Source organism: Liolophura sinensis, chromosome 9 (assembly GCF_032854445.1).
Source record: "Liolophura sinensis isolate JHLJ2023 chromosome 9, CUHK_Ljap_v2, whole genome shotgun sequence".
NCBI lineage: Eukaryota > Metazoa > Mollusca > Polyplacophora > Chitonida > Chitonidae > Liolophura > Liolophura sinensis.
The window spans coordinates 5,201,566-5,229,439 of record NC_088303.1 but is presented as its reverse complement, the minus strand read 5'-3'; the positions used below and the strand labels follow the sequence as shown (position 1 = coordinate 5,229,439).

The window sequence follows — 27,874 nt, the reverse complement described above, 5'->3', positions numbered from 1 at the left end:
GCAAAATAAGACATCTTGGGGAAAATTGGACGCACGCGTCAGACGTCACAAAGTAAATCAGTTGAGGATGATATCTAAGCAGTCAAGCTATTCTTAAATAAATATTATATGATTTGAAGAAGGAGAAGTTAAAATGACTTGGTTGTCGTGAATTTTTTTTTCTTCTAAGACACAGGCCTGTGAGATGTGTGAGCGTACGCGTGAAAGTATGTGCGCCATAAACCTTCTACATGACGTCAGATCCAAAGCAACCCAAGATATCGTATACTGCGCATGTTATCCATGATACTGCAGATAACAGAAGGGTAAATGCGTGACGAGAGAAAATCATTTTAGAACAAAAATTGTGTAAATTTCGGAAATTGTGCTGTTGTGGTTATTTCACCCTTCCGTTCTCCATTTTCTTGAATTGTTTTCTGTGTTAAGATGCCGATTTATTGATATTTTTGTTGGGTCTACTTATGCCTACTACTAGAAGTAATATAGTTTGGTATAGTAGGAATACATGTACATGACATCCTGGTGAAAACTTAGTGTGTTTACTCTGATTAGGTCAGTGCCCCTGGGAACAACAAATACATACATTATTATATATACATACTTGAGCCTCCCAGGGTATTGGTCACCACATGTTTTAATTTACATTTCAAACATGAAATCGTGAACTTATGTGTCCATCAATGAACTGATGTCACTATACCGAATTACAGCACCCTCAGCTTGACAGCTCCGTGAAAGTGTCCAGCATATTCTTTTCTTTGATGCATATGTTTATTTATCTGCATGTGCAGAGAGAACCTGTCATTACTCAGAATTAGGGAAATTTTCTTTTTATTTTTTGCCCAGATGGGAATTCCAGAGAACATAGAGGATTTACCAGTGAAGAATGGGGACAACGTACTGGTGTTATGGGGTGGCTCCCAGTCCCCTGAGGTTGTGAAGACACTTGTGGAAAACTTGCAACAGAAAGTGGGCACAGGAAAAGTCCAGGTGGAGAATGTGGAAAGGTTGACTGTGTGTAAGTAACTAATGTGACCCCTCAAGTTTGATTGTGTGTACACGACTAAAGTTACCCCTTTAGGTTGACCTTGTGGCAGGTGTACGTAACCAAACTGACCCCAACAGGTTGTCCTTGTGTATACATATACATGACTAAAGTGACCGCTCTAGATTGACAATGTATATGTAAGTAATATGACCCTTCAAGGTTGATAGTGTGTACACGACTAAAGTTACCCCTTTAGGTTGACCTTGTGGCAGGTGTACGTAACCAAACTGACCCCAACAGGTTGTCCTTGTGTATACATATATACATGACTAAAGTGACCGCTCTAGATTGACAATGTATATGTAAGTAATATGACCCTTCAAGGTTGATGGTGTGTTCTTGACTAAAGTGACCCCTCTAGGTTGGCAGTGTGGCATGTGTATGTAACCAAACTGAAGGAGTTTCAGTGTGCTGGTAATGTCTTGGTTTTGACATCATAAAACCTAAATATATAACTGATTTTCTAGTATACAATATTAGTGTTATTTTATCTACTTCTAAAAATGTCTGCTTTTGTGTAATGTTTTTATTGCCGCATGAAAGGTCATCTACTGTCTCCTAGTTTAACATGTTCACACCACCATATGGCTGCTATATTGTTGAAGTGACATGAAGCCATAATCTTTCATTCACCTTGGAACCTTTGTGTTTCAGCTTCACATGGAGTATCCACATTTGACGTTGTGCTGTCAGGAGTTGCTTCCCCTTGTTGCATACAGCATGATGTTGAGCTTCTGGGTGAAGTGTGTAGAATACTGCGACCAAGTGGAGTTGTTGTTATTAGAGAGCCAGTCATGTCAGCTGAAGGCACATCTAACATTAAAACACAAGCTAAATTAGCGTCTGTGATAAAGCTGTCAGGATTTGTTGATATATCAGAGGTAAGTAACAGTATTCATTTTGTGCTGCTAGCCCCTTGGCCAATAAGTTTGTAGGCATTGTGGCTCAGCCAGCTAGGATTTGTTGGTGATTGCCGAGTCATCATATAAATGAAATATTCTTTAATATTGTGTTAAACACCAAGCTTGGCATGGTTAGAAGTGAGTGATTTAGGCTTTATTTTACCTGGCCAGACAATTGGTGCAGCACTCGTTCTATCTTTACTTATCTGAATTACAAGTAGAAATCTCTTTTACCAGCTGTTTTCAGACTTGAATAACTCATCCGGTGAGAGGGGAATTGGCAGTTTCAGGAAAGTATGAAATGAAAGAGGATCCTGGCAGCTTTGTTTGATTGCCATTCAGTGTGATTACAAGGCCGCAGAGATAGATGATATGGCTGTTTCACTGTCCATAATGTCCAGTAAAACAAGGCTGTGTTTTTCACTGTTTATTTCTATTTCCTCATGTACTACTTCCTGCACAGGGCTTTACTTTCGACAGGAATTCAGAAATCCGATTCTCGCTATGATTCCTGTAAATCAAATTTACAGGAATCTGCTTGGATTCCCGTAAGAAAGTCACAAAAGTAATTTTCAAAATGACCAGTTGTTCTCAAATTTTCAGTTTTTTCAAACTTTCAAAACATTTATTTATTTATTTGATTGGTGTTTTACACCGTACTTAAGAACATTTCACTTATACGACGGTGGCCAGCATTATGGTGGTCAGAAACCGGGCAGAGCCGCATCTTGCTGGCAGACCTTCTCACTTACGGCCAGAGAGGAAGCCAGCATGAGCTGGACTTGAACTCACAGCAACCGCATTGGTGAGAGGCTCCTCGGTCATTACGCTGTGCTAGTGCGCTAACCAGCTCTTTCAAAACATACAAACATGAACTTTTATACTGTTGAACAGAGATCAAAGTACATGTAAATTGTGAACTAATTTTGTAATTTTGATGTGAATCATATTGCAAGCAAATTTAGCATAAACTAACTGACAAATAAAGTCTTTGACGTGGTGGTGAGAGTTGGGATAACAAAGTCCAGTGGGTCGAGTGGGCCTAGGGACAGGAAGCGGGGAGAGTAGTTGTAAGAATAAGGGGCTTTAAATGTATACACAAACTCTGGTGAATTAGGGTGTGGTGGGTAAACAAAATGGGAGTTCATGTGTGTTTAGTTTGATCGATCTTCGTCATGTCGGTGAAAGTGAAAGAAAAGTAGCTAACAAAACGTGCTGGTTTCTAGTGTGGTTATGATACAGGCTATCCCATTGGCTGTGTCGCTCCTGTGGACCAATGAGTGAGCTTGTAACAAATTGTAGGAAATGCCGCTTGTGTACAACAAGGCAATGGCCGTTTGTCAGCTACAGCAGTGGTAGCAGTTCTGACCATCTACAGAGGACGATTAAAACCAAAAAATATGTTGTTGGCTATTAAGCAGATATGAAACACCGGAAGTGGCGGAACCAGAATCACTTTAAACAGTTTGTTTGTAAATTTGATCGCATCTACACTAAAGTTTTGGAACTAAAAGAAGGATTTTATTGTGACTTGCTACTGTCAAATGTCACAGTGATGTAGCAAATCTATTAGAAATGTTAGCAGCTCGATCTGCTACAGCTGAGTTCAGTCTTCTGTACCTGATAGGTTTGGTCTGAGGATGGTTTATATTTTACTAATAGGGCCTGTGCGAGGTTTGCTGGTTCCCCCAAAATCTTACCCAATATGAAAAGTTCACAGCTGATTTCTTTGTTACAAACCTCTAGTACCTGAACTTCTTAAAAAAAAATTGTCAGGTCATCAGTAACCAGTAATCTTGTAATTCTTTGAACATAAATAATAATACACTGTATGTCTCAAATCAGCCTACAATGTTAAAACTATATTGGCGTAGTGCTTTTTTCTATTATGAAGGGCCTTAAATAATTGGGGAAGGGCCAGTTGATTTCCAAGTCAACTGGCCTTGCTAGCCTTATGATTTGAGTGGCTTATTTCTATCCCTGTATAATGATGTGTCACCCAAAATCCCCAAACCGTTTGATTTTAAACAGCCCATATTAAAACTTAGTAAGTAACTGTATACCTTGTGGTACTAGATTTGACCTAGATTCTAATGGATTCCCGCAAAGCAAACCTATGGGAATCCGTTTAGATTCTGGTACGAAAATGTCATTTACACACATGTACGTGTACAAAGCAACTATCACATTTCAGAACAACATCCTACAAGATATACTGTGAGTGTAATTGGTGGTTGGAATAATCTCATTGGTCTGGTTAAACTATAGAGGTGGCTAATTCTGGATAAGAAGTCTATGGCAGTATAGCCATGTAAATGTACCACTTTCTTATAACCCTGGTCAATATTTTTGTTGCTGAAATGTATTTTTCCTTCAATGTGTCCTTTGGTTTATGTCTCTGTTTCTCAGGCCAAAACAGTTAAATGTCCATCCTCCGAATTGAGCGAGATACAAAAGATTTTAAAAACAGACCTGCAGTTGACAGTTGCCCACTTCAGTGCCAAGAAACCAGAGTATGAGCTTGGGTCCACTTCACAACTGAAGCTTTCATTTCCTTTAAAATCTTCAGGTCGGTTAATCCCATTTAATTTCTTACATTTTTCTTTTTTATATATGATTAGCAGCTGCTTGGCATATAAGATATTGAAAATATTTTCAGCAATTGGAAATTTTCAACAACTGTTTTGTCTTTCCTTCTTAAATTACACATTAAACACATAAGAAATGTGCTGAAAACACCTGTTTCCTTTTACTCTTTAGCAACAGCCAAAGTTGATGCCAGTGTGGCCAAGGTGTGGACCCTCTCAGCCAATGATGTGTTAGATGATGACTTGGATATCATGGACTCTGATGACCTTTTGGATGAGGAGGATCTGAAGAAACCTGATCCAGCTTCCCTTAAAGGTAAGATGTTGGGGCCTTCACACAAACCTGATTCAGCTTCCCTTAGGGGTATGGTATCTTGGCTTTTTACACAAACCTGATCCAGCTTCTCTTAAGGTTATGATATTAGGGGTCTTCACACAAACCTGATCAAGCTCCCCTTAAGGATATGATCTTAGGGGCCTTCACACAAACCTGATCCAGCTTCCCTTAAAGGTATGATATTAGGGATTTTCACACAAACCTGATCCAGCCTCTCTTAAGGGTATGATATTGGGGGCCTTCACACAAACCTGATCCAGCTTCCCTTAAGGGTTAGATATCTGTGCTTTTTACACAAACATGATTCAGCTTCCCTTAAAAGTATGATAGTGGGGGCCTTCACACAAACCTGATCCAGCTTTCCTGAAGGGTATAGTATATGAATTGTTCACACAAACCTGATCCTCCTTCCCTTAAAGGTGTGATATTGGGGGTCTTCACACAGCTTCCCTTAAGGGTATAGAATCAGAGTTGTTCACACACACTTGGTCCAGCTTCCCTTAAAAGTATGATATTGAGGGCCTTCACACAAACCTGATTCAGCTGCCCTTAAGGGTATAGTATTTGAGTTGATCACACAAACCTGATCCTGCTTCCATTGAGGGTATGATATTGGGGTCCTCACACAAACCTGATCCAGCTCCCCTTAAAGGCACCGGCCCGGATAACACAGTTGGTAGAGCGCCCGCTTCGGGACCGTTAGATCCAGGATCAATCCTTGATCGGGTCACACCTAAGACTTCAAAAGAGGAAGTTGTAACTTCCTCGCTTGGCGTTCAGCATGAAGGGGATAGTGCAACGACTGGTTGACCTGTATCAGTATAATGGCTCGGGTGGGGCGGCTTACTTGCCTTCGGTAAGTCGTCTCAGTGAAGCAGCACTAAATAAAAGAGCTTTGGAAATCCGTCCTGCAACAAGGAGGCACATTACACGTACAAGCACCCTAATGATTCCTTCGTCGTCATATGACTGAAAAATTGTTGAGTACGACATTAAACCCCAAGCACTCACTCACTCACTCACTCCCTTAAAGGTATGATATTTTAGGCCCTCACACAAACCTGATCCAGCTTCTCTTAAGGGTATGGTATCTGGGCTTTTTACACAAATGTGATCCAGCTTCCCTTAAGGGTATGATGTTCGGGACCTTCACACAAACCTGATCCAGCTTCCCTTAAGGGTATTGTATCAGGGCTTTTTACACAAACCTGTTCCAGCTTCTCTTCACAGTATGATATTGGGGGCCTTCACACAAACCTGAGCTTCCCTGAAGGGTATAGTATCTGAGCTGTTCACACAAACCTGATCCTGCTTCCCTTAAGGGTATAGTATCTGAGTTGATATAGTATCTGATCTTGCTTCCCTTGAAGGTATGATATTGGGGTCCTTGATACAAACCTGATTCAGTTTCCTTTAGTATCTGAGTTGTTCCCACAAGCCTGATCCTGCTTCCTTTGAAGGTATGATATTGGGGGCCTCACACAAAGCTGATCCAACTTCCCCTACAGGTGTGATATTAGGGGTCTAGCTTCCCTCACAGGAATTGTACTGACATTGTACACCTTCATATCCCGTCCTGACACAGCTTCACTCCAACATACATGTACATCACAGTCATATTCCAGCAAACTTATCTCTGCTTTCACTTAACACACAAGGTTTAATCTGGCATCTGGTATCTGTATAGTATCTGATCCACAGGTAGCTATTGTATATCATCTGATGTACTTGTAATTCTGTTCACATGTAATGCTTGTGTTTCTGGTCAGCATGTTTGTTTCTGACAGCACCAAAATCTGTGTCAGCTAAATTTACATGTAGTTCTGTAGTCAAATGGGATTACAGTTTTTCAAGTACTGGTAATCAGGTCGCTGAGTCCTTACAGAATCTTAGCTGCACTTATGTTCATTGTGGGAATGTTGTTCAAGAAGGTAATGTATTTCTCATTCTGCATGTGATCATTTCAGCGGAATGTGGCCCAGGCTTGGGAAAGAAGAAAGCCTGCAAGAACTGCACCTGTGGCCTAGCTGAGGAACAGGAAGGGGAGAATTTAGGAGTGGTCAAGGCTAACACCAAGAAGACCGCTACATCGGCCTGTGGAAGCGTAAGTCTGATGTTCCATAGACACATCATGAGTGATAAATGTACACTAGATTGATGATCGAGCCTGTGGAAGCGTAAGTCTGATGTCTGATGTTCCACAGAAGACAGACCATGAGTGACAATTTACACTAGATTGATGACCGAGCCTGTGGAAGTGTAAGTCTGATGTCTGATGTTCTACAGAAGACACATCATGAGTGACAGGGTACAATAGATTGGTGATCGAGCCTGTGGAAGTGTAAGTCTAATGTCTGATGTTCCACAGAAGACACATCATGAGTGACAATGTACACTAGATTGATGATTGAGCCTGTGGAAGTGTAAGTCTGATGTCTGATGTTCCACAGAAGACACATCATGAGTGACAATGTACACTAGATTGATGATCGAGCCTGTGGAAGCGTAAGTCTGATGTTCCATAGACACATCATGAGTGATAAATGTACACTAGATTGATGATTGAGCCTGTGGAAGTGTAAGTCTGATGTTTGATGTTCCACAGAAGACACACCATGAGTGACATTGCACACTAGATTGATGATCGAGCCTTTGGAAGCATAAGTCTAATGTCTGATGTTCCACAGAAGACAGACCATGAGTGACAATTTACACTAGATTGATGACCGAGCCTGTGGAAGTGTAAGTCTGATGTCTGATGTTCCACAGAAGACACATCATGAGTGACAATGTACACTAGATTGATGATCGAGCTTGTGGAAGCGTAAGTCTGATGTCTGATGTTCCACAGAAGACAGACCATGAGTGACAATTTACACTAGACTGATGACCGAGCCTGTGGAAGTGTAAGTCTGATGTCTGATGTTCCACAGAAGACACATCATGAGTGACAATGTACACTAGATTGATGATCAGGCCTGTGGAAGCGTAAGTCTGATGTCTGATGTTCCACAGAAGACACATCCTGAGTGACAGTGTACACTAGATTGATGATCGAGCCTGTGGAAGTGTAAGTCTGATGTCTGATGTTCCACAGAAGACACATCCTGAGTGACAATGTACACTAGATTGATAATCCAGTTGTGCTATAATTTATGTAAATCTTTATAAATACATGTTGCATCCAACTACAGTTTTATCTCTGGTAGATTGGCAGGTATTTCCTGGGTCATGATTAGATTTGCACTCCTGAAAATATGTTACACTTTATTTTACCAGGGTAACCCTTTGAAATTGAAATGGGTCTTGAAACAAAATGATACGAAGTATGTTGAGGTTTGAAAAAAAATACAACAAATAAACCTGCTGATTATGTTGGTACATTTCAGTGTTACCTGGGAGATGCATTCCGTTGTGCCAGCTGTCCTTACTTGGGAATGCCGGCCTTCAAGCCCGGGGAAAAAGTGTCGCTGACTGACAGACAACTGAAGGCAGATGCGTAGCATGGGTCTGTTACCATGACAATGAACACATTTAGTGTTACAGAAAACTAGAAGTGCATGCAAATTTTCAAGGAGACCCAGAAGATATATTTTCGAGGAGTAGCAGATGCGAGAAGTTAAAACATTTTCTTTATAAATAGGTTTGTATTAATTTATATAAGGTTGAATAATCAAGATTGGGTATGGTAATTGAGACTGAAAAGGAACGTATCATAACTTGTCTTGTCCTTATTAGCTGTTGTAAGGAAGCTTTTCTCTTCTGGTGAAGTACCAAATAGGGCTGGTGTGAGGAAAGCTATATAAAGCTGGCTAAAGTGTCAAGGTCCAAGGTTGTGCCCAGGGTAAGACATGGGTAACATATTTTGATACCATGAATTTGATGTAACATAATAATCTTGTCTTAAAATAAAGATCCAGTCACGGTAAGTAATTTCCCTATGGGCCCCCGGTGTGAGAGGGGGAAGGTGGATTTTGTTACAGAATGATCCATCTAACTTCATCATGAAGAGTTACATGCCAAGTTTGCCAATTTTCAACAAAATTATGGCCATTTTTATGGCCAAGTTACTATTATGATGGATCTAACCTTTTGGGATCATGTATTGCTTTCTCTATACTTCCAGAATGCATGTTTTGTAAAAGATTAGATTAGCTTCACGATATCAGTCTGAATATCCTACTTGTTTTCAAGCAAACGTCAAGTGCCTAAAATTAGCCTGAATTTACTGCGGTAAAGCAAATACTTTTCTCCAACCTTTTGTGAGACAGATGATCTTAAATTGGCAGGATATGCTTTGTAGTTTTATTCTTCCAAGGCAGGGATGTTCATACCATGACCATGTTTAAACTTTCAAAGATAAAGATACATGTACTGCCAAACGTTTGATATCTTAAGAAACTGTACAGAATGTTTATTAAAGATCGGGGTCATGAACCGTTTTTGTGTCCGTTTCTGTCTTTGAACCTCGAATCGATAATATCATTTCTCTGGTGAGTTTCTGTGATGAAATTTTTCTAAACTTATGTGTCCCGTTTTATCCCTCCTTCCTGTCATGACTTTGGGCACCAGAAATTATCTAAAACGCGTCTGGGCTGTCTGAAACACCAGAGCATTCGGGGCTTAGGCTGCGAATGGGCCCATGAGTGCTTGGGTCAAATAACATTTATTTTCTTTGTGAAAATTTTGGAGCTTTGTCTGTTGGACAAGGATTGCCTGCCCTCTCTAGAAAATGTCGGTAGATGCCGTTGAAAATAATTCACACTTGGCACTGCTTGGGTTCAGGAGATCCCAGGGATGACTGTTTTACTAGATTCTTGCATTACGCGTTTCACTAGATTCTGCAATACACAAATACACGTGTACATATTTATTTTTATTATACATCTTCAACGTTTGTCTGTCTTCTAACATTTTGGCGATCGTGCCACATATTTTTCGTATTGCAGCAACGTGACGTTACATCATTCAGTGACACTGTCTTCTCTCCATGTACAGATTCTTGTGCCATTCAGAAAAATAATACGAGTCTTGGTATCTTACATTGTGTCAAATTTTCATTTTCAGGGACTAAATTTTGCTACCTAGTGAAATGATTGATATTTAGTGTATAATAAATAGTTTATTTTCTCGAGCTCGTTCCCGCGTCGGTTCCACGCAACAATAGAACTCGCTCGCATCAGCCCGTATCCATTCAATAACCTATAAATATGTCAGAGTACCATTGTTCGCGTTGCCATATACAACAGCGAAAACGTCACATAAACGTCACAAAGGCTTGCGATTGTGTCGTCTATGGTATAAACTTGACAAAGCCTTGCAAGTCTGACAGTTGATCCTCCAGGCATGGGTGAGGATGGAGCGATCAGGCTGAACCCAGAGGCCAGCTTTGTGTTGTGGACAGGCCTATAACGGGAATGTTGAGAACCATTCTTCCGATGGTAAGCAAGTAACATAACCTTGTCGCTCCTCTGTTAATCTGTCCATTTATTTATCGTGTGACAATAATCTTATTTTCAATTTAAGATCGAACGGGAGCGGTAGATCCAGGGTCAATCCTGGGCCGAGTCACACCTAAGAAAGTTGTAAAGTTGTAACTTCCTCGCTTGGCGTTCAGCGTGAAGGGGATAGTGCAACGACTGGTTGGCTCGTCTCAGTATAATGGCCTGGCAGCTTACTTGCCTTTGGTAAGGCGTATCAGTGAAACAACACTAGATGAAAGAGCGGTGGAGATTCGTCCTGCAACAAGGAGGCACATTACATGCATTCTAAGGATTGCTTTGCCGTCATATGACTGAAAAATTGTACAGCTTTAAACGCCAAACACTCACTCAATTTAAGACTACAACTTTAGCCTGTATGCAGTGGACAACGTGCAGATCAAGAAGGGCCGCATCTCTTGCCTCGCGTAGATTGTAGACTTTAACCTCACTTGACGCAATGTTAAAACTATAGTTTCCTGGACGAAATTGGCCACATGACGATGTCATGGAAGACGTTCGAAGAGGCGAATCTGGCCTCCCGTCGGATGTAGAAAGTGGCACTCGCTGTTGCATGAGTTTTCTTAACGCTATATTGACCGCCAGATGGATGGAGTGACATTTCTATGAGATACATGTTCTACACCTTACAAAACAAGGTAGACAAATCAGATAACCGTCCAACCTTAATGGGGTATAGGGGCCTCCGTGGCTCAGTGGTTAGCGCACTAGCGCAGCGTAATGACTCAGGAAACCTGCGGATGGTTGTGGGTTTCCACTGGGCTCTGTCCAGTTTCCTCCCACCATAATTCTTGCGGACGTCGTATAAGTGAAATATTCTTCAGTACGGCGCAAAACACCAATCAGATAAATAAATAATGACCTAGGATCCTCTCACCAATGCAGTCGCTGTGAGCTGGCTTCCTCTCCGACTGTAGGTATGGGAAGGTCTTCCAGTAACCTGCGGATGGTCGTGGGTTTTACCTGGGCTCTGCCTGGCTTCCTTCCATCATAATGCTGGCCGCCGTTGTATAAGTGAAATATTCTTGAGTACGGCGTAAAACACCAATTAAATAAATAAACAAAATAAATAAATAAAACGGATTTAGCTAGTCATGACATATGGTTGCAACATTGTGTGTCAACCATTAAAACTATTTAATGTATAGTTATTACAAAGCGCCAAAATATATTTTTTTATGTGTAGGCCTACATCTGCAGAAGCCCTGTGTATAACAGTCGGTCGGATCCGCAAGTTGTTGTCGGAAGAGTGCAGGGAATTTAAAGCCGACGTTCTGCCTGAGGCCCCGTGTTTGGAGACCACCCGTCACAGCCAAGGCATTCGGCAGGTGTTGCTTGGTATCACCTCTGAAGTCTTCATTGTGACCGCGGAGAGATCGCTGAACTACAAAAGAGCCCCCACGTATTTTACACCACAAACATCGAAGGGATCCATACTTCATTGGGTAGTGCCACTCTGTTTTGTCAACATTTCTTCGAAATGTACGTTACGCTTAAACGTCGAGTGCAGATGGCGATAGACGAAGTATTTTGAAATGAACAAGAAATGAACAACAGAGTCCCTCGCCGCCGGATGTGGCCGGATTGGACAGCCCAGATCGTTCTGTTGAGAGAGGAAGGTTTAGCAATGAACCGGATGCTACGGGTCAAGTTCGGTCTCCCGAGTCCAGAGGACGCGGATCTCCGGAGCTCTCCGGTTTACCGACAGGCGGAACATCGCGAACCAGAGCCGAAAAAAGACACAGGCTTGCTAAAATCTTTATGGAATCGCGTCTTTCACCCCAAGAAGACCCAGTCAGTGACAATATCATCATTTCCGCACCGTCCGGCGAATTCCATTTTGAAATACCCTCACGACCCACGGCCTCGTAGGAAACAGAAAAAGAAACACCACGTTAGATTTAAGAAAAAGCCGCAGAAAATATCCTGGTAAACTTAATAGATTTTCTGACAGGGTCTGAATTTAAGTCCTAATTCAAAAGTGATTACGAAAAATAAATATGTATAAATGTAAGCGGATTTTAGCTAGAATATGTCACATGGATCTTTATCCCATTTTTCTTCGTTTTTGTTGCGTTTGTCGTAAAATTGGCAATGTATGTAGAATGGTTTTAGTGTCCACCCTATTTGTAACGAAGTCGTGATTTGGTTCGTTGTCGCTGAATCAGTACCTGGGTTTCGGCAAAAACTGCGTTAATGTCTGATATTCACACTAAAGCAAGGCACTCTGGCAGCTTAGACCTCCATCACAGCTAAATTAAGTTTTAACTTGACTGGTGTTTTACGCCGTACTCAAGGATATTTCATCTATACGACGGCGGTCATGCAGCATTATGGTGGGAGGAAACCACGTACGGCTGGAGAGGAAGCCAGCACATGGAAGTCATGGCGACCCCATTGGTGAGACGCTCTTAAATCATTGCGCCGCGCTGGCGTGCTAACCACCTCAACCACGGAGGCCCCAACTACATTTAAAGTGTTTGGTTAGTTCAGAATGGGTAGTTCTCTGCTTGACACTATTACAAGGTAAAAGGAAAATATCCATTTGTGTCCTGTCAAAAAATGGTGAAGAAAATCACTATTAAAATGTAACAGGTTAATTGGCGCTTGGCACAAAACGAAGTTTTCCTTCAAACAAAATTTCATCCAGACGTGTGAATAACTTTCACCGTATAAATCATCTGACAGACTGCCAGATAAATTAAAACTGGCAATAATACAATCACCTGGACTGATATATAAAGTGCAGGTGCAGGGCTCTCCCTTGGAAGGATTTGGCGTTGTTTCTGCCTTAAGTGCATGCAGAGCAACAGGCGACTGGTAAGAGGTCGCCTTGTATTTGGTTGGGATGGAGCCCTCGTTGCTGGTGGCCTAAAGCCAAACGTAGGTCGACTTGCGACCCTAAGCAACTGGGTCCAACTGGACAAAGTCGACCTACACGTAACGCTTATGTCGAAAAGTTTGGCAAAACCTTGTTGTCGTCAGCAACTCTGACCAACTAGACACAATCAAGCTTACATCGACGGGTATAACTGGATGCTTCGAGACGCAGCAAAGTAGACCATGTTCATTTCCGAGCAGTCAGCAGTTGTCGGTGATTGCAAGCCGACGTAGATCGACTAAAATTAATGCTCGGTCGTATGTCCCCTGTTGATCATTTCCAGTTGCTCCCAGGTGCTTAGGGTCACCTAAAACCCAGTTACTTTGTCCCAGTCACGTGGTTGAGCTACGCCCTACTTATAACATACAGGGCAACACACGATGGTTCTGTGGATGCCTTGTATATGGTTGGATGGTGTTTGTGTTGTCGGTGGTCTAACATGCATGGCAACAGGCGCCGGTTTAGCTGGGTGGCGCCTTGTACATTGGTTGAATGGAGTTTGCTGGGCAGCGCCTTTGTATATTGGTGGGATGGAGTTTGCTAGGCGGCGCCTTGCATATTGATGGGATGGAATTGGCTAGGCGGCGCCTTGTACGTTGGTTGAATGGAGTTTGCTGGGCAGCGCCTTGTATGTTGGTGGGATGGAGTTTGCTAGGCGGCGCCTTGCATATTGATGGGATGGAATTGGCAACGTCTTTATATGACGTTATTTTTATGTGAGTTGTGCTTTTTTGACTTACCTGAAATAGATAGAAAAGCAACAAACAATAAAAATACAATGTAAGCATAGACCACTGAGAGAACATCAGAAAAGCGAAAATATACATGTAGATGAGTGTGCATGCTAATACTGGTCAAGTGTAATTGTAGTTAAACTGAGTTTCCTGATAAAGCCTATAACGCATGCATAAGCAGGGGAGCGGGATTTGGCCCAGTGGCTGCCTTTCTGTCGCTATATAGGACACACGGGAGTCGGGTTAAATCCAGGCCTTGGGCAGCGAATTTGCAGATTTCTCCGCTCTCACAACTTGTGGGGCGTTGGTGACGTAAGCGTTCGACATTGCCCTTGGGGCTGTTTGCGCAGTCTACAATGCTCGCTGAAGTTCACTCGTCTTCTTACATCAATTTGATGTGTGTACTTGTATATCTATACCTCTATATGTGGGGAAGTTCGTCATTAACTTGTCAAAGACGGGTGCTTTATCCCGGGTAAAGTATACAGATAATTTGATATGTGACGTTAGTATAAGTTGCCCGAAAAGTCTCACAAACGCGATGACAATTTTCTTTTTCAAACAGGTTTACTTAATTTTACCTATTCCCCTCTCTCTTATTGCTCCACTGGAGTTAAAGGCAATAAGCGGTTGGCGGATCTCGCAGGGCCGTTTGAGCTCTCGCAGGGTCGTTTGAGCTCTCGCTGGCCCTTTGAGCTCTCGCTGGCCATCATTTAGGCCAATAAGCATTCCGAATACTTTTTGCACAGTTAAATCCCGTAAAGGCTACTTTAACCAAAGTTCTGACTTTACTTTGGTGGTTAATTTTTGGGAATGCGAACTGAAATGCACTGCTAGCCAGTGCATTTTACGGCTCCGTAACATTGAGATAGAGAACTGGCGACACAGCGTGACTGATCCAGTAAGGGTGCACTACAAAATTACATGTGGATATTGAAACAAGGAGACACTGTTGTGAAATGATCGAAATAATGTCGAAAGCGACCAAGTAAACAAGCACAGTGTGTGTATTTGTGTTACAAATAGAAATGTGCTCGTCATTTTCAAACTGTATTTAGGCCTAATACCGCTTAACTTGGGGCTAGGGGCCGTAAAGGTAGCCATGGTTATTACATCAGCATGATGCTTTTATGAACAGTTGCAATTAAAGCGCGACTGAGATACTTGTTTAATTATTTGACCTGGAACTCATTCACGGAATACGAATTTGAACTTATGGATATGGAATTCGTGCCTGGAATATTCATTGTCTGCCCGGCATCATTGAAAACTGATGACCGCTTCTCTCTTGTGTGTTACCGGCTTCATTTCTGATTTGTATAATTTCTTACATACCTTTGTCTTTGGGGGTTAGTGTTAAACGTTGTTTTGGAAATGGATCTTGCGATTATCGACTTGGAACGCCTTTTACGGACTACGAATGGTATATGAATGTCGGACATCATATGCACACTTCTCTTTTATTTAATATAATATGTCAAATCAAATATATATATATATCCACTGATTGTGTACATGGCACTCATAGGCGCAGAAAAGCTGTGGGTCTCATGTATCTAAGAAACAAACATATATATACTTAGGGACATGAGACCCACAGCTTTTCTGCGCCTATGAGTGCCATGCACACAATCAGTGGGCGTGTCATCGCTCCCATAAAGCAACAGCCAAGATGTCTGCGCCCTGTGCGCCGGTTTCGCTTTACGAGGGTGTAGTGGATACAACTTTGCCTCTGTCCTTTACTGTGCAGAACTAAGTACAGTTAAAACAGTTGATGACAGAGCACTCGAAGGAAGTTATACATGTACGTGGATATAATACATTTTGTAAGAGAGCGGCTTTTGTATTTTGGACTGCCTTACATTTAACGGCCTTGGCTTTGCACGTGAATTTGCATGTGAATTTGCATGTATCGTAGCCTTGTGTATTTATGTAGTCTTGTACTTTGTAGGCCTATATTACACAGTACACTAAGAGGCAGTAAGTGAAAGGTGTACTCCAGTAGGTGTGTGGAGAAAGAGATTACCTCTGGTTGTCATGATAACGAGATAGTGTTTACTGTTCTTCAGTTCAGTAGTACTGGCATTTGATCTAAACGACTAGCGGGGTTTTCCTTGCTGCATCCTTGGGTTTACATTAGGCCTACACAGTACGCTAAGAGGCAGTAAGTGAAAGGTGTACTCCAATGGGTGTAGGGAGAAAGAAATTTCCTCTTGGTTGTCATGATAGCAAGATTCTGTTTACTGTTCTTCAATTCAGTAGTACTTGCACTTGATCTAAACGACTAGCGGGGTTTTGCATGTTTATCGGGTTATCATCTTTGGAGGGCATAAAATCAGTTTAAAGGCAAACTCATGTTTGCTAATTCTTAACCTGTTACATCCACGAAAGATGTATTCTTTTCAAACAGCTGGTGTTCCTTCCAGTGTCAGACTCTCTCACTTGATCGGTCATTGTCATCTCATATTGTGTAATGTTTAGTGTATAATAAATAGCTAGGAGTCCATTCATTCAATGATTAACCCATGTATGGTAAACAAAACATTCAACTAAGGGGCATTATTTATAGTTAAAGTCACTTGGCTACTCGAATCAACTTTTTGAGAGATTTCACCCTGCTTTTGCTTGGCCCACAATGAGTTATCCTCGCCAAGAGGCCACGATGGCATTAGGTGCTGTGGATGTGGCTTTTGGTAGCAGATCTGGCAAATATGTGGCCAGATACAGATGGTTGTTTACCTCTAAGATCTCGGGACTCCTTCCAGTCATAAACCTGACCAGCCATATAAATACATATATAAATGAAATATTTCTCAGTAGAGTGCTGAACACCCATCCATTCGATAAATGAAGTATTGTTTTGCTGTGATGTCATTTTTTAATGTACATGTCTAACTTTTTTTCTTCCTTTTTAGCTTTTACAAAAATACATCCAGTCCTGAACATTATGATGTTGCATGGCTCTAAGAGGATGTGTGGATATCAGGAAATGTGCTTAAACATTCTTCGTCTCCTGAAATGTGATAGACCACACAGACTTGTTCAGCCATCAGCGTGTTTAATTTGGGGTTTCCATGGAAACCAACGTGGCTACAGTCGGCCAGTGTATAGCACTAAGCGACAGAATCTGGTTACTCCTGTATTTTTGAGGGCAGAAAATTTCCTTAGCAAAACAGCTTTGATAGATTGTCACAAAGTCTTCAGCTATGCTGATTTGTTACACTATAGTGCTGTCTTGTCCAAAGAAGTCCAGCAGTTGTATGGCAGAGAACATCTGACCAGTGACCGTGTCGCATTACTGTGTGGCAATGACGGCTCTTATGTGATTGGTCAGTGGTCAGTTTGGATGGCTGGGGGCGTGGTGGTGCCACTGTGTAAGACACATCCGGTTAGCGAACTGGAATATTTCGTGACGGACTCTCAGTGTTCGTCGATAATCGTGTCAGAAGAGTTCACAAACATTGGAAAGGAACTGGCCCAAAGGACAAACATACCTATTAAAGTTTTGTCAACAGCTTCCATAAGTTCAGGTTATCTGCCAGCAGACAATGAATGGTTCCAAACTGATGTGGTTGTGAAAAAAGTGCGCAGATTACGCTTGAAAAATAGATTTGATGATTTGCTGATGAACAATAGTTACAAACGGATTCCAGCAATGATTGTTTACACCAGTGGTACAACTGGAAGGCCCAAGGTAAAGTGGAGTCAAAAATATGGAGTATAACTAATAAACAACCTCATGCCACATGTAAGATATATTTAGTAGTTCCCTTCCTGTACTGCAGAGGGCAGTAGGTTTCTGTCTCATCTGTCAGTCTGTCAGTCAGTCTGTAATCCGTTTTCTACACTTTTTTTACCTTTCAAAACTTTTTCATTGATTCTTATTGAATTGAAATCCATGACCTGCTATGACCATGTGTCTGGTGCATGGTTTTGCCAGGATGACTTACATGTCAAGTTCAAGTTTTTGGCCATTTCATCTGTTTTCAGTAAAATGATGTCCATTTTGTCCGGGCCTGGATTAACACCAAAATTTAATATATTGGTTGTAAGCCCAGTCTGTAAAAAATATTTTATTAAAATTTATTTGTTATGTATTATTTGTTCTGCAGAGCTGCCAACAGACAAGCACAAAGAGACATTCAGGCACATAAACACTAGCAAAAACGTAACCTCTTTGTAGGAAGTAATAAAATTAGCCTTGTAAAGTGAAGCTTTTCATTAGACTTTCAAAATACTGTGGTTTCTTTTTATTTTAATTTTGTACCTAATTACAGGGTGTAGTATTGACTTTTGGAAATGTGTATTCAGCGGTAGAGTCCATGATACATGCCTGGGAGTGGAGAGCATCTGATGTCATACTACATGTGCTGCCTCTGCATCACACCCATGGGATAATTAATACCTTGGTCACCCCTCTTCATTGTGGAGCCACCTGCATAATGCTGCCAAAGTTTGATGCTAATATGGTATGTCCTGTGGAAACGATTATTATAAATTATGTAATTAATTTGTATTATTACATATTGCTTGTGTAATGTGAAGAAAATATGAGGAAAGGTTTTGATCCCTGTATTGAAAACAGCTCAGATAATCTTGAGAGGACAAGTCATGTTATATTATAATTCTTCGACCTTTCTGTGGGGGCCTCCATGGCTTAGTTGGTTAGCGCGCTAGCACAGCGTAATGACCCAGGAGTCTCTCACCAGTGCGGACACTGTGAGTTCATGTCTAGCTCATGCTGGCTTCCTCTCAGGCTGCATGTGGGATGGTCTGTCAGCAACCTGCGGACGGTTGTGGGTTTTCCCCGGACTGTGCCCGGTTTCCACCCACCATAATGTTGGCCGCTGTCGTATAAGTGAAATATTTTTGAGTACGCTGTAAAACACCAATCAAATAAATAAATTAATTCGACCTTTCTACATGTTTGCAAGGTGTTTATTCAAGTAAATTCTAAGGGCATTATTCTGTGTAGACTGATGAAATTATACTTCTTGTGAATTCCTGAAATTGGGGTGGTTTTGTGTCCTGAAACGAGCATAAATTTAACTGAAAGCTGCTCGAAAAGGTTGAAGAATTAGGGTAGTAACATTTCATCTGGTGATTGTGTGATGTATATGTATCGCTGTCTGGTTGTTTTGGACTTACAGGGACGGAGTTCTCTCCCTGTTTTATGGTTGTTGCACAAGACTTACATTTATCTCCCTTGTGTTTTCATGGGTATAATCCATTGTTCTCAGGGTCTTGTTGGCTTGAAAGGAAAAAACATATAAAAATCAACGTAGGCATCACTAAATAGACCATTTAAAACTATGCATAAATATAATTTCATTTATTTTTTTATAGATTTTTGTGAAGCGGCATTCAAACATTTGAATTCTACGGTGGGCTTTAAGGACCATATTATCAGAGTTTAGGAACTCTGACGTCACAGGAACTTTTTCCAACTGTAATCATGACACCGAATGTTGGAATAACTCTTTTACCTATGAGTAAAACATTGCTGAAATAATGTTCTCAAAAATTCCTTCCTTCTGGTGAACATCAGGAAAAAAAGGTGATGTGATGTCAGCGATCCTAGATACCGTCAGTATGGCTCATGGTAAGCTCACCATAGTGCTGATGTGATGTCAGAGATCCTAGATACCATCAGTATGGCTCATGGTAAGCTCACCATAGAGCTGATGTGTTGTCAGAGTTCCTAGATACCATCAGTATGGCTCATAGTAAGCCCACCATAGAGCTGATGTGATGTCAGAGATCCTAGATACCATCAGTATGGCTCATGGTAAGCTCACCATAAAGCTGATGCGATGTCAGAGATCCTAGATACCATCAGTATGGCTCATGGTAAGCTCACCATAGAGCTAATGTGATATCAGAGTTCCTAGATACCATCAGTATGGCTCATGGTAAGCCCACCATAGAGCTGATGTGATGTCAGAGTTCCTAGATACCATCAGTATGGCTCATAGTAAGCCCACCATAGAGCTGATGTGATGTCAGAGTTCCTAGATACCATCAGTATGGCTCATGGTAAGCCCACCATGGAGCTGATGTGATGTCAGAGATCCTAGATACCGTCAGTATGGCTCATGGAAAGCCCACCATAGAGCTGATGTAATGTCAGAGATCCTAGATACGGTCAGTATGGCTCATGGTAAGCTCACCATAGAGCTGATGTGACGTTAGAGATCCTAGATACCGTCAGTATGGCTCATAGTAAGCTCACCATAGAGCTGATGTGATGTCAGAGATGTCAGAGATCCTAGATACCGTCAGTCTGGCTCATGGTAAGCTCACCATAGAGCTGATGTGATGTCAGAGATGTCAGAGATCCTAGATACCGTCAGTATGGCTCATGGTAAGCTCACCATGGAGCTGATGTGATGTCAGAGATCCTAGATACGGTCAGTATGGCTCATAGAAAGCCCACCATAGAGCTGATGTGATGTCAGAGATCCTAGATACCGTCAGTATGGCTCATGGTAAGCCCACCATGGAGCTGATGTGATGTCAGAGATCCTAGATACCGTCAGTATGGCTCATGGTAAGCCCACCATAGAGCTGATGTAATGTCAGAGATCCTAGATACTGTCAGTATGGCTCATGGTAAGCTCACCATAGAGCTGATGTGATGTCACAGATCCTAGATACCGTCAGTATGGCTCATGGTAAGCCCACCATAGAGCTGATGTGACGTCAGAGATCCTAGATACTGTCAGTATGGCTCATGGTAAGCTGACCATAGAGCTGATGTGATGTCAGAGATCCTAGATACCGTCAGTATGGCTCATAGTAAGCCCACCATAGAGCTGATGTGACGTCAGAGATCCTAGATGCCGTCAGTATGGCTCATGGTAAGCTCACCATAGAGCTGATGTGATGTCAGAGATCCTAGATACCGTCAGTATGGCTCATGGTAAGCCCACCATAGAGCTGATGTGATGTCAGAGATCCTAGATACCGTCAGTATGGCTCATGGTAAGCTCACCATAGAGCTGATGTGATGTCAGAGATCCTAGATACTGTCAGTATGGCTCATGGAAAGCCCACCGTAGAGCTGATGTGATGTCAGAGTTCCTAGATACCAACAGTATGGCTCATGGAAAGCCCACCATAGAGCTGATGTGACGTCAGAGATCCTAGATACGATCAGTATGGCTCATGGAAAGCCCACCATAGAGCTGATGTAATGTCAGAGATCCCAGATACGGTCAGTATGGCTCATGGTAAGCTGACCATAGAGCTGCTGTGACGTCAGAGATCCTAGATACCGTCAGTATGGCTCATAGTAAGCTGACCATAGAGCTGATGTGATGTCAGAGATGTCAGAGATCCTAGATACCGTCAGTATGGCTCATGGTAAGCCCACCATAGAGCTGATGTGATGTCAGAGATCCTAGATACCGTCAGTATGGCCCATGGTAAGCCCACCATGGAGCTGATGTGATGTCAGAGATCCTAGATACCGTCAGTATGGCTCATGGTAAGCCCACCATAGAGCTGATGTGATGTCAGAGATCCTAGATACCGTCAGTATGGCTCATGGTAAGCTCACTATAGAGCTGATGTGATGTCAGAGTTCCTAGATACCATCAGTATGGCTCATAGTAAGCCCACCATAGAGCTGATGTGATGTCAGAGATCCTAGATACCATCAGTATGGCTCATGGTAAGCCCACCATAGAGCTGATGTAATGTCAGAGATCCTAGATACTGTCAGTATGGCTCATGGTAAGCTCACCATAGAGCTGATGTGATGTCACAGATCCTAGATACCATCAGTATGGCTCATGGTAAGCCCACCATAGAGCTGATGTGATGTCAGAGATCCTAGATACTGTCAGTATGGCTCGTGGTAAGCTGACCATAGAGCTGATGTGATGTCAGAGATCCTAGATACCGTCAGTATGGCTCATAGTAAGCCCACCATAGAGCTGATGTGACGTCAGAGATCCTAGATACCGTCAGTATGGCTCATGGTAAGCTCACCATAGAGCTGATGTGATGTCAGAGATCCTAGATACCGTCAGTATGGCTCATGGTAAGCCCACCATAGAGCTGATGTGATGTCAGAGATTCTAGATACTGTCAGTATGGCTCGTGGTAAGCTGACCATAGAGCTGATGTGATGTCAGAGATCCTAGATACCGTCAGTATGGCTCATAGTAAGCCCACCATAGAGCTGATGTGACGTCAGAGATCCTAGATACCGTCAGTATGGCTCATGGTAAGCTCACCATAGAGCTGATGTGATGTCAGAGATCCTAGATACCGTCAGTATGGCTCATGGTAAGCCCACCATGGAGCTGATGTGATGTCAGAGATCCCAGATACCGTCAGTATGGCTCATGGTAAGCTCACCATGGAGCTGATGTGATGTCAGAGATCCTAGATGCCGTCAGTATGGCTCATGGTAAGCCCACCATAGAGCTGATGTGATGTCAGAGATCCTAGATACCGTCAGTATGGCTCATGGTAAGCCCACCATAGAGCTGATGTGATGTCAGAGATCCTAGATACGGTCAGTATGGCTCATGGAAAGCCCACCATAGAGCTGATGTGATGTCAGAGTTCCTGGATACCATCAGTATGGCTCATGGTAAGCCCACCATAGAGCTGATGTGATGTCAGGGATCCTAGATACCGTCAGTATGGCTCATGGAAAACCCACCATAGAGCTGATGTGATGTCAGAGATCCTAGATGCCGTCAGTATGGCTCATGGAAAGCCCACCATAGAGCTGATGTGATGTCAGAGATCCTAGATACCGTCAGTATGGCTCATAAAACCCACCATAGAATTCAAATATTTTAATGCCTTTCAACACTCATAAAAATTAATGAAAGTATTTTTAGGAATAGTTTTCAGTTGTCTGTATGATGAAACGTACTTCATATTTTAGCTATCTTTTACTTTAAACATTCTATGGTATTCTCTTGGGTGACCTTGAAAGGGAGTTTTCCATACAGTACATGCCTTTCACCAGTATGACATAGATCACTAGTAACTCACCAGCGGTTTGTGGTTTACTCTGGGAACTGAAGTTCCTCCACTCACAAAACTGGCTGCCATAGCTGAAGTGAAGAATTCTTCATTATGGCATTAAACAACAATCAAATAATATTTATTGATGTATTTGATTGATTTTTTATGCTGCTCTCAAGATTTATTTTACTTATATGACCGCAGCCCCCATTGTGGTTGGAGGAAACCAACCACAGCCCAGGGGAAGTGCACCACCGTCCACAGGTTGCTGGAAAATAAAGAGTATATATATTATTGATATATACCTGACAGAATAGACCTAACTGCATGCACGTAAATAATTGCCTGCTTTCCTTCAGGTATGGTCAAGACTGCTGAATCCCGTGGCGGGCAACAATTCCCAGCGAATCAACCTTTTTATGGCTGTGCCCACAGTGTATGCCAAACTGATAGAAAACTATGACACACGGATTAATCGGGGTCGTGGGTCACGCTGGATGAAGGAATACGTCAGGTCTTCTTGCATGTCGCGGATAAGGTAAACACAAAACTAGCATTCCAAATCCAAAGAAAATATGTATAATAGGTACCTGTATGTAAATGAAGAAAAATTATCTCAAATGTGTTACCCTCCAAAATTGTATTTATTGAAATTTTCATTAGTCAGGATAAATAAATAAAATTCCCTTTCGCATTTTTTGGGTAGGATCTATAAAGAATTTTTTAAGGATGGCATTGAAAATTTCCCCCAAAATTCAAACTGGTTTGGCCTATTAGACACTGCTGTGGTGTATAATTCCTAACTTGTGGGTCTGTCAATAATAGTCTGATCCTGTGGCCAGGTTGATGGTGAGTGGATCAGCTGCCCTGCCTCAGCCAATCATGGACAGGTGGGAGGAGATAACAGGACACCGTCTGCTGGAGAGATACGGGATGACGGAGATAGGAATGGCCCTCAGTAACCCCCTCCATGGACCCAGGGTCCCAGGTAACATTCACATACCTGTGTGCTTTGACAGGTGATGTCACAGGAGAAAATTTAGCATCATGTAAGAAAGCAAAGGATTGCCTGTTTTAAGAAGCAGTGAGCAGATAAACAGGCAATGGTGTTGCTTGAAGCTGCTACAAACCCTGGTGTCCAGACACTAGATAAAAGGTGTGTATTTTGCTGAAGTGGATGTTGTGTACTTTCAGGTTCCGTTGGGACACCCATGCCTGGGGTAGAGGTCTGCATAGCCAGGAACAACGTGTATGCGGAGTATGGATATGATGTCATCACGCGAGGAAACACCAGGGGGAGTCACACCATACCAGGTACAGCCAACTTGGGTGTCAGGCTAAAGTTTTAAAACAGAACTAAATGAGGTGTTATGTCTGGGTGGGTGCATTGTCTGAGTGGGATGTCATGTCTGGGTGGGGTGTCATGCCTTGGTGGGGTGTCGTGTCTGAGTGAAGTGTCATGTCTGGGTGAGGTGTTGTTTGGATGGGTTGTCATGTCTGGGTGGGATGTTATATCTGGGTGGGATGTCATGCAGGATGAGCTGTTATGTCTGTGTAGGGTGTCATGTTTGGGAGGGGTGTCATGTCTGGGTGGGCTGTCTTGTCAGGGTGGGTTGCCATTATTAACAGGTTTGTTTTTCTTGTTCATGATTTTTCTCAGAGCTTGTATCTTTTCATCAGCTATAAGCACATTAAGATAATAGTTGTATCACTTGTTTTGTAGGTTTTGAGGGCGAGCAGGGGGAACTGTTGGTGAAAGGATCTGGGGTGTTCAAAGAATATTACAACAGGCCTGAGGAGACCCAGGCAGCCTTCAGTAAAGATGGCTGGTTTAAAACAGGTCAGTCGTCTCATTACCAACAGAAAAGGTTAAATACCACAATGGACACAACACGAACACCTGGAGCCACTTTCACTAAAATTTGTAAACTAAATTTCTTTTGTTAATGTTGTCTAAATTATTTTGTCTTTTTGTGACATGATTTATGAGCCAAAGGCCATTAAAATTTATGTCAGCCTTTGGGTTTGACTTGTAATTTGTTTCATGCACTCATTGGCTTGGACAAGTTTTGTCTAACACTGAGGTTCGACTGAGGTGGTAACTTCCTGTGCATGTGGCCTCTAAACTTGATTTTCAGATAGCTTTAGCTCGTGGAATTCTCACCAGATGCCAGGTGTGACTTCTGTCATAATCTCACAAATGAAGAGAAATAAAAATGGAAAATTAATTTGTTGTTACCAACGAGATGAGTTAAATGTAAAAAATGTTTTATGTCCACTCAATTTTGTAGGTGATACCGCTGTGTTTGAGAAGGGAGTGTACAGAATTATAGGCCGAACTTCTGTTGATGTCATCAAAAGTGGTGGTTATAAGATCAGCGCATTAGACGTAGAACGCCATCTACTGGCACATCCCAATATTATAGACTGCGCAGTTGTGGGCCTGCCGGATATCACATGGGGTCAGCGAGTTGCCCTGGTGGTGGTGTTTAGAGATGACACAGTTATCTCCCTCGAGTCTATCCGAGAATGGGCCAAGGACAAGATGGCAGCTTATCAGATTCCAACTGTGATGAAAGTCCTGCCTGCGATGCCAAGGAGCCCTATTGGGAAAGTGAACAAGAAAGAACTTCTCAAGGAATTGTTTCCAAATGAAATGAAGAGAGTTATCTGATGAAGAATAAACCAAAATCATCCAATTATTGTCCAGTGAAATTTTAATTTTTTTTGTTGTTATAAAATTCAAGAGTGGCATTTAGGAATTAAAAGCAATGCTTTATTTTTTTTGTCATTAGCTTTGAGAGAATCCATTTGAATGTAATGCAAATTTAATACCATGAATCAGTTGGTCCAAATGAATGTTTAAAAATGGTACTTGTTGCTGGCCATCAGCAAGGAAGCATGATTGGTTGGCCCAGTGTCATTATGATGTGACTGGGTGGGTTGTCATGTCTGGTGTCATGAAACTTTGGTAGTATGGACTCAAGATACAGTGAACACCAGAAAGATTACTAGTCTTAATATTCCTGAAAAGTTGTTAAGTACGACCTAAACTTAAACATACACACATACATACACATGAAAGTCAACAAATTTGGGGAATTCCATGTTCAGAATGCTAATGATCTGAAACAAGATATTATTTATTGAGATAAAAAGTTTAATTTGAATGTTAATTTTTTGTATGGAAATCAAGCAGATCTTCTAGTTGTAGTTATTGGAGTTCTAATTCCTGAATTCTCAGTGGAAAGTTAAGCTCTGAAAGGTGTGAAGAACATTAATGGATGAATACAATACTTGATTTTTTCATGATTCAGGATAGAAGTTTAATGAATGATATAATAAATTTATCTTTTTAAGCTGATTATTTTTTTTTTTAAATTTTATTATGGTAGCTATTAGAAACATTTTGAAACCAAGCTGAAAGAGGTCTCAGATCTTCCAAAATACTTTCTTCCAATGCTAGAATCTGCAAATTGCCCCCAGAAACTGCTGTAAAAATGAACATGGTAAAGAATTGACAGGGCAGACCCACAACTGGACACAGATGTCCTCAATTCAATCAAACCTCTTCTGACAACCAATATTGTTATTTGACCATGTGTATGTATTTATTTGATATGTGGTTGATGCCATACTCAAAATTATCACTTTATTATACAATGGCAATCAGAATTTTCCACCTGCGAGATGGCTGTGAAGTGTAAGTATGGAGGAAACTGGAGTGTGGAGAGAAAATCACCAGCCTTCACCTGTTACCCAACATACTGTCGGACTTCGGTTTGGCAATATGAATATGTGTATGTTTTTGATATACACACTGTTAAGTTATAAACATTATATATATAGTGGAATATCCACAGTTCAGGTACTGTGTTCTCTCTTATAAAATGTAACATTTGTCTCCTTTTATAAATGTTTTGTAAAAATGGAATGTTTTGTAAAAATGGGTCAAGGTGAAGCAAAAGTGTGATAAAGAAATTTAAATAAAATAATTTCCTTAACATGTCTGTCTTTTTTGGCTTTACATTGACATGTTCTATTACATTACAAATCAGTTGTATGAAAACCTTATATAACAATATAGGGGGCCTAGTGGGGAGTGTGTTAGTGCAGCACACTCAGTCTGAGTTTAAGTCCAGCTCATGCCGGCTTACTCTTCGGTCGTATGTGGAAAGTCTGCCATCAACACATTGATAAATGGATGTGACTGTAAAAGCAGATATATTACTCAAGTCCTGCTTCCAATTGATGGAAAATTTTCACACTTCACAACAAGGAATCAGGCTGTTATTAGCCTAAAACCTGTTTCTTGTACAATTGGCTGCAGACCATTGAGCTGGCTACAGCCGGTGACTCAAGTGTTCTCATTGTAAAGTTCACCCATTGGTGGTTAACAGGTCATTGCTTTTGTTTTGTAGGTTTTATTGCTATTCTTTACATGCACAGAGGCACAGATCAGGTGAAATATCATCACACTTGACAGCTAGACAAAGCAACCAACTTCACCCGCGAGAACCAAGATACTCCCGTCAGTTAAGGTTCAAATGTCTCATTCAAGCATAAGATTGAACAGCAACACAAAAGACAGTATTACTCATCATCGTGTTGTGCTGCATCTTTACAGTAATTGTCACTTTCACTTGAGAAACCGATGTATTACTCGCTGCTTTATGCCATACTCAAGAATTGTCCATTAACATGTATATGATGGTGGGGCAGTTTTGTAGGCTGAGGAGTGCCCGAGGGAAACCCCATACAGCTACAGACAAACTTTCCCACACGACACACAGGCTGTGACTTTGTAATAGCTAAGGACAAGTGTGGCTCGCAAAGACTGCACTAATGGCCTCATAAACATTGCTGACCACTTGTTGTCTCCAAAGTCCCTT

General features: G+C 41.7%; 2 protein-coding genes across 2 annotated transcripts; both read left to right on the top strand.

Annotated features, from left to right (window-relative positions):
* The first annotated feature begins 157 nt into the window (after positions 1 to 157).
* LOC135474897 (anamorsin homolog) lies at positions 158 to 9,301 on the top strand. Its single transcript, XM_064754565.1, has 7 exons — positions 158 to 305; positions 847 to 1,018; positions 1,703 to 1,929; positions 4,360 to 4,519; positions 4,711 to 4,854; positions 6,843 to 6,979; positions 8,265 to 9,301. Exons 1-7 carry the CDS (start codon positions 231 to 233, stop codon positions 8,376 to 8,378), a joined length of 1,029 nt encoding a protein of 342 aa, XP_064610635.1. The 5' UTR covers positions 158 to 230; the 3' UTR covers positions 8,379 to 9,301.
* A 6,410-nt stretch (positions 9,302 to 15,711) lies between these two features.
* On the top strand, positions 15,712 to 26,397 carry LOC135475483 (malonate--CoA ligase ACSF3, mitochondrial-like). The gene is made up of 8 exons (XM_064755395.1): positions 15,712 to 15,795; positions 16,907 to 17,685; positions 18,269 to 18,460; positions 23,342 to 23,520; positions 23,825 to 23,970; positions 24,177 to 24,296; positions 24,706 to 24,822; positions 25,274 to 26,397. The coding sequence occupies exons 2-8, from the start codon at positions 16,939 to 16,941 to the stop codon at positions 25,654 to 25,656; spliced, it is 1,884 nt and encodes a 627-aa protein (XP_064611465.1). The 5' UTR covers positions 15,712 to 15,795; positions 16,907 to 16,938; the 3' UTR covers positions 25,657 to 26,397.
* Positions 26,398 to 27,874: the final 1,477 nt, after the last annotated feature.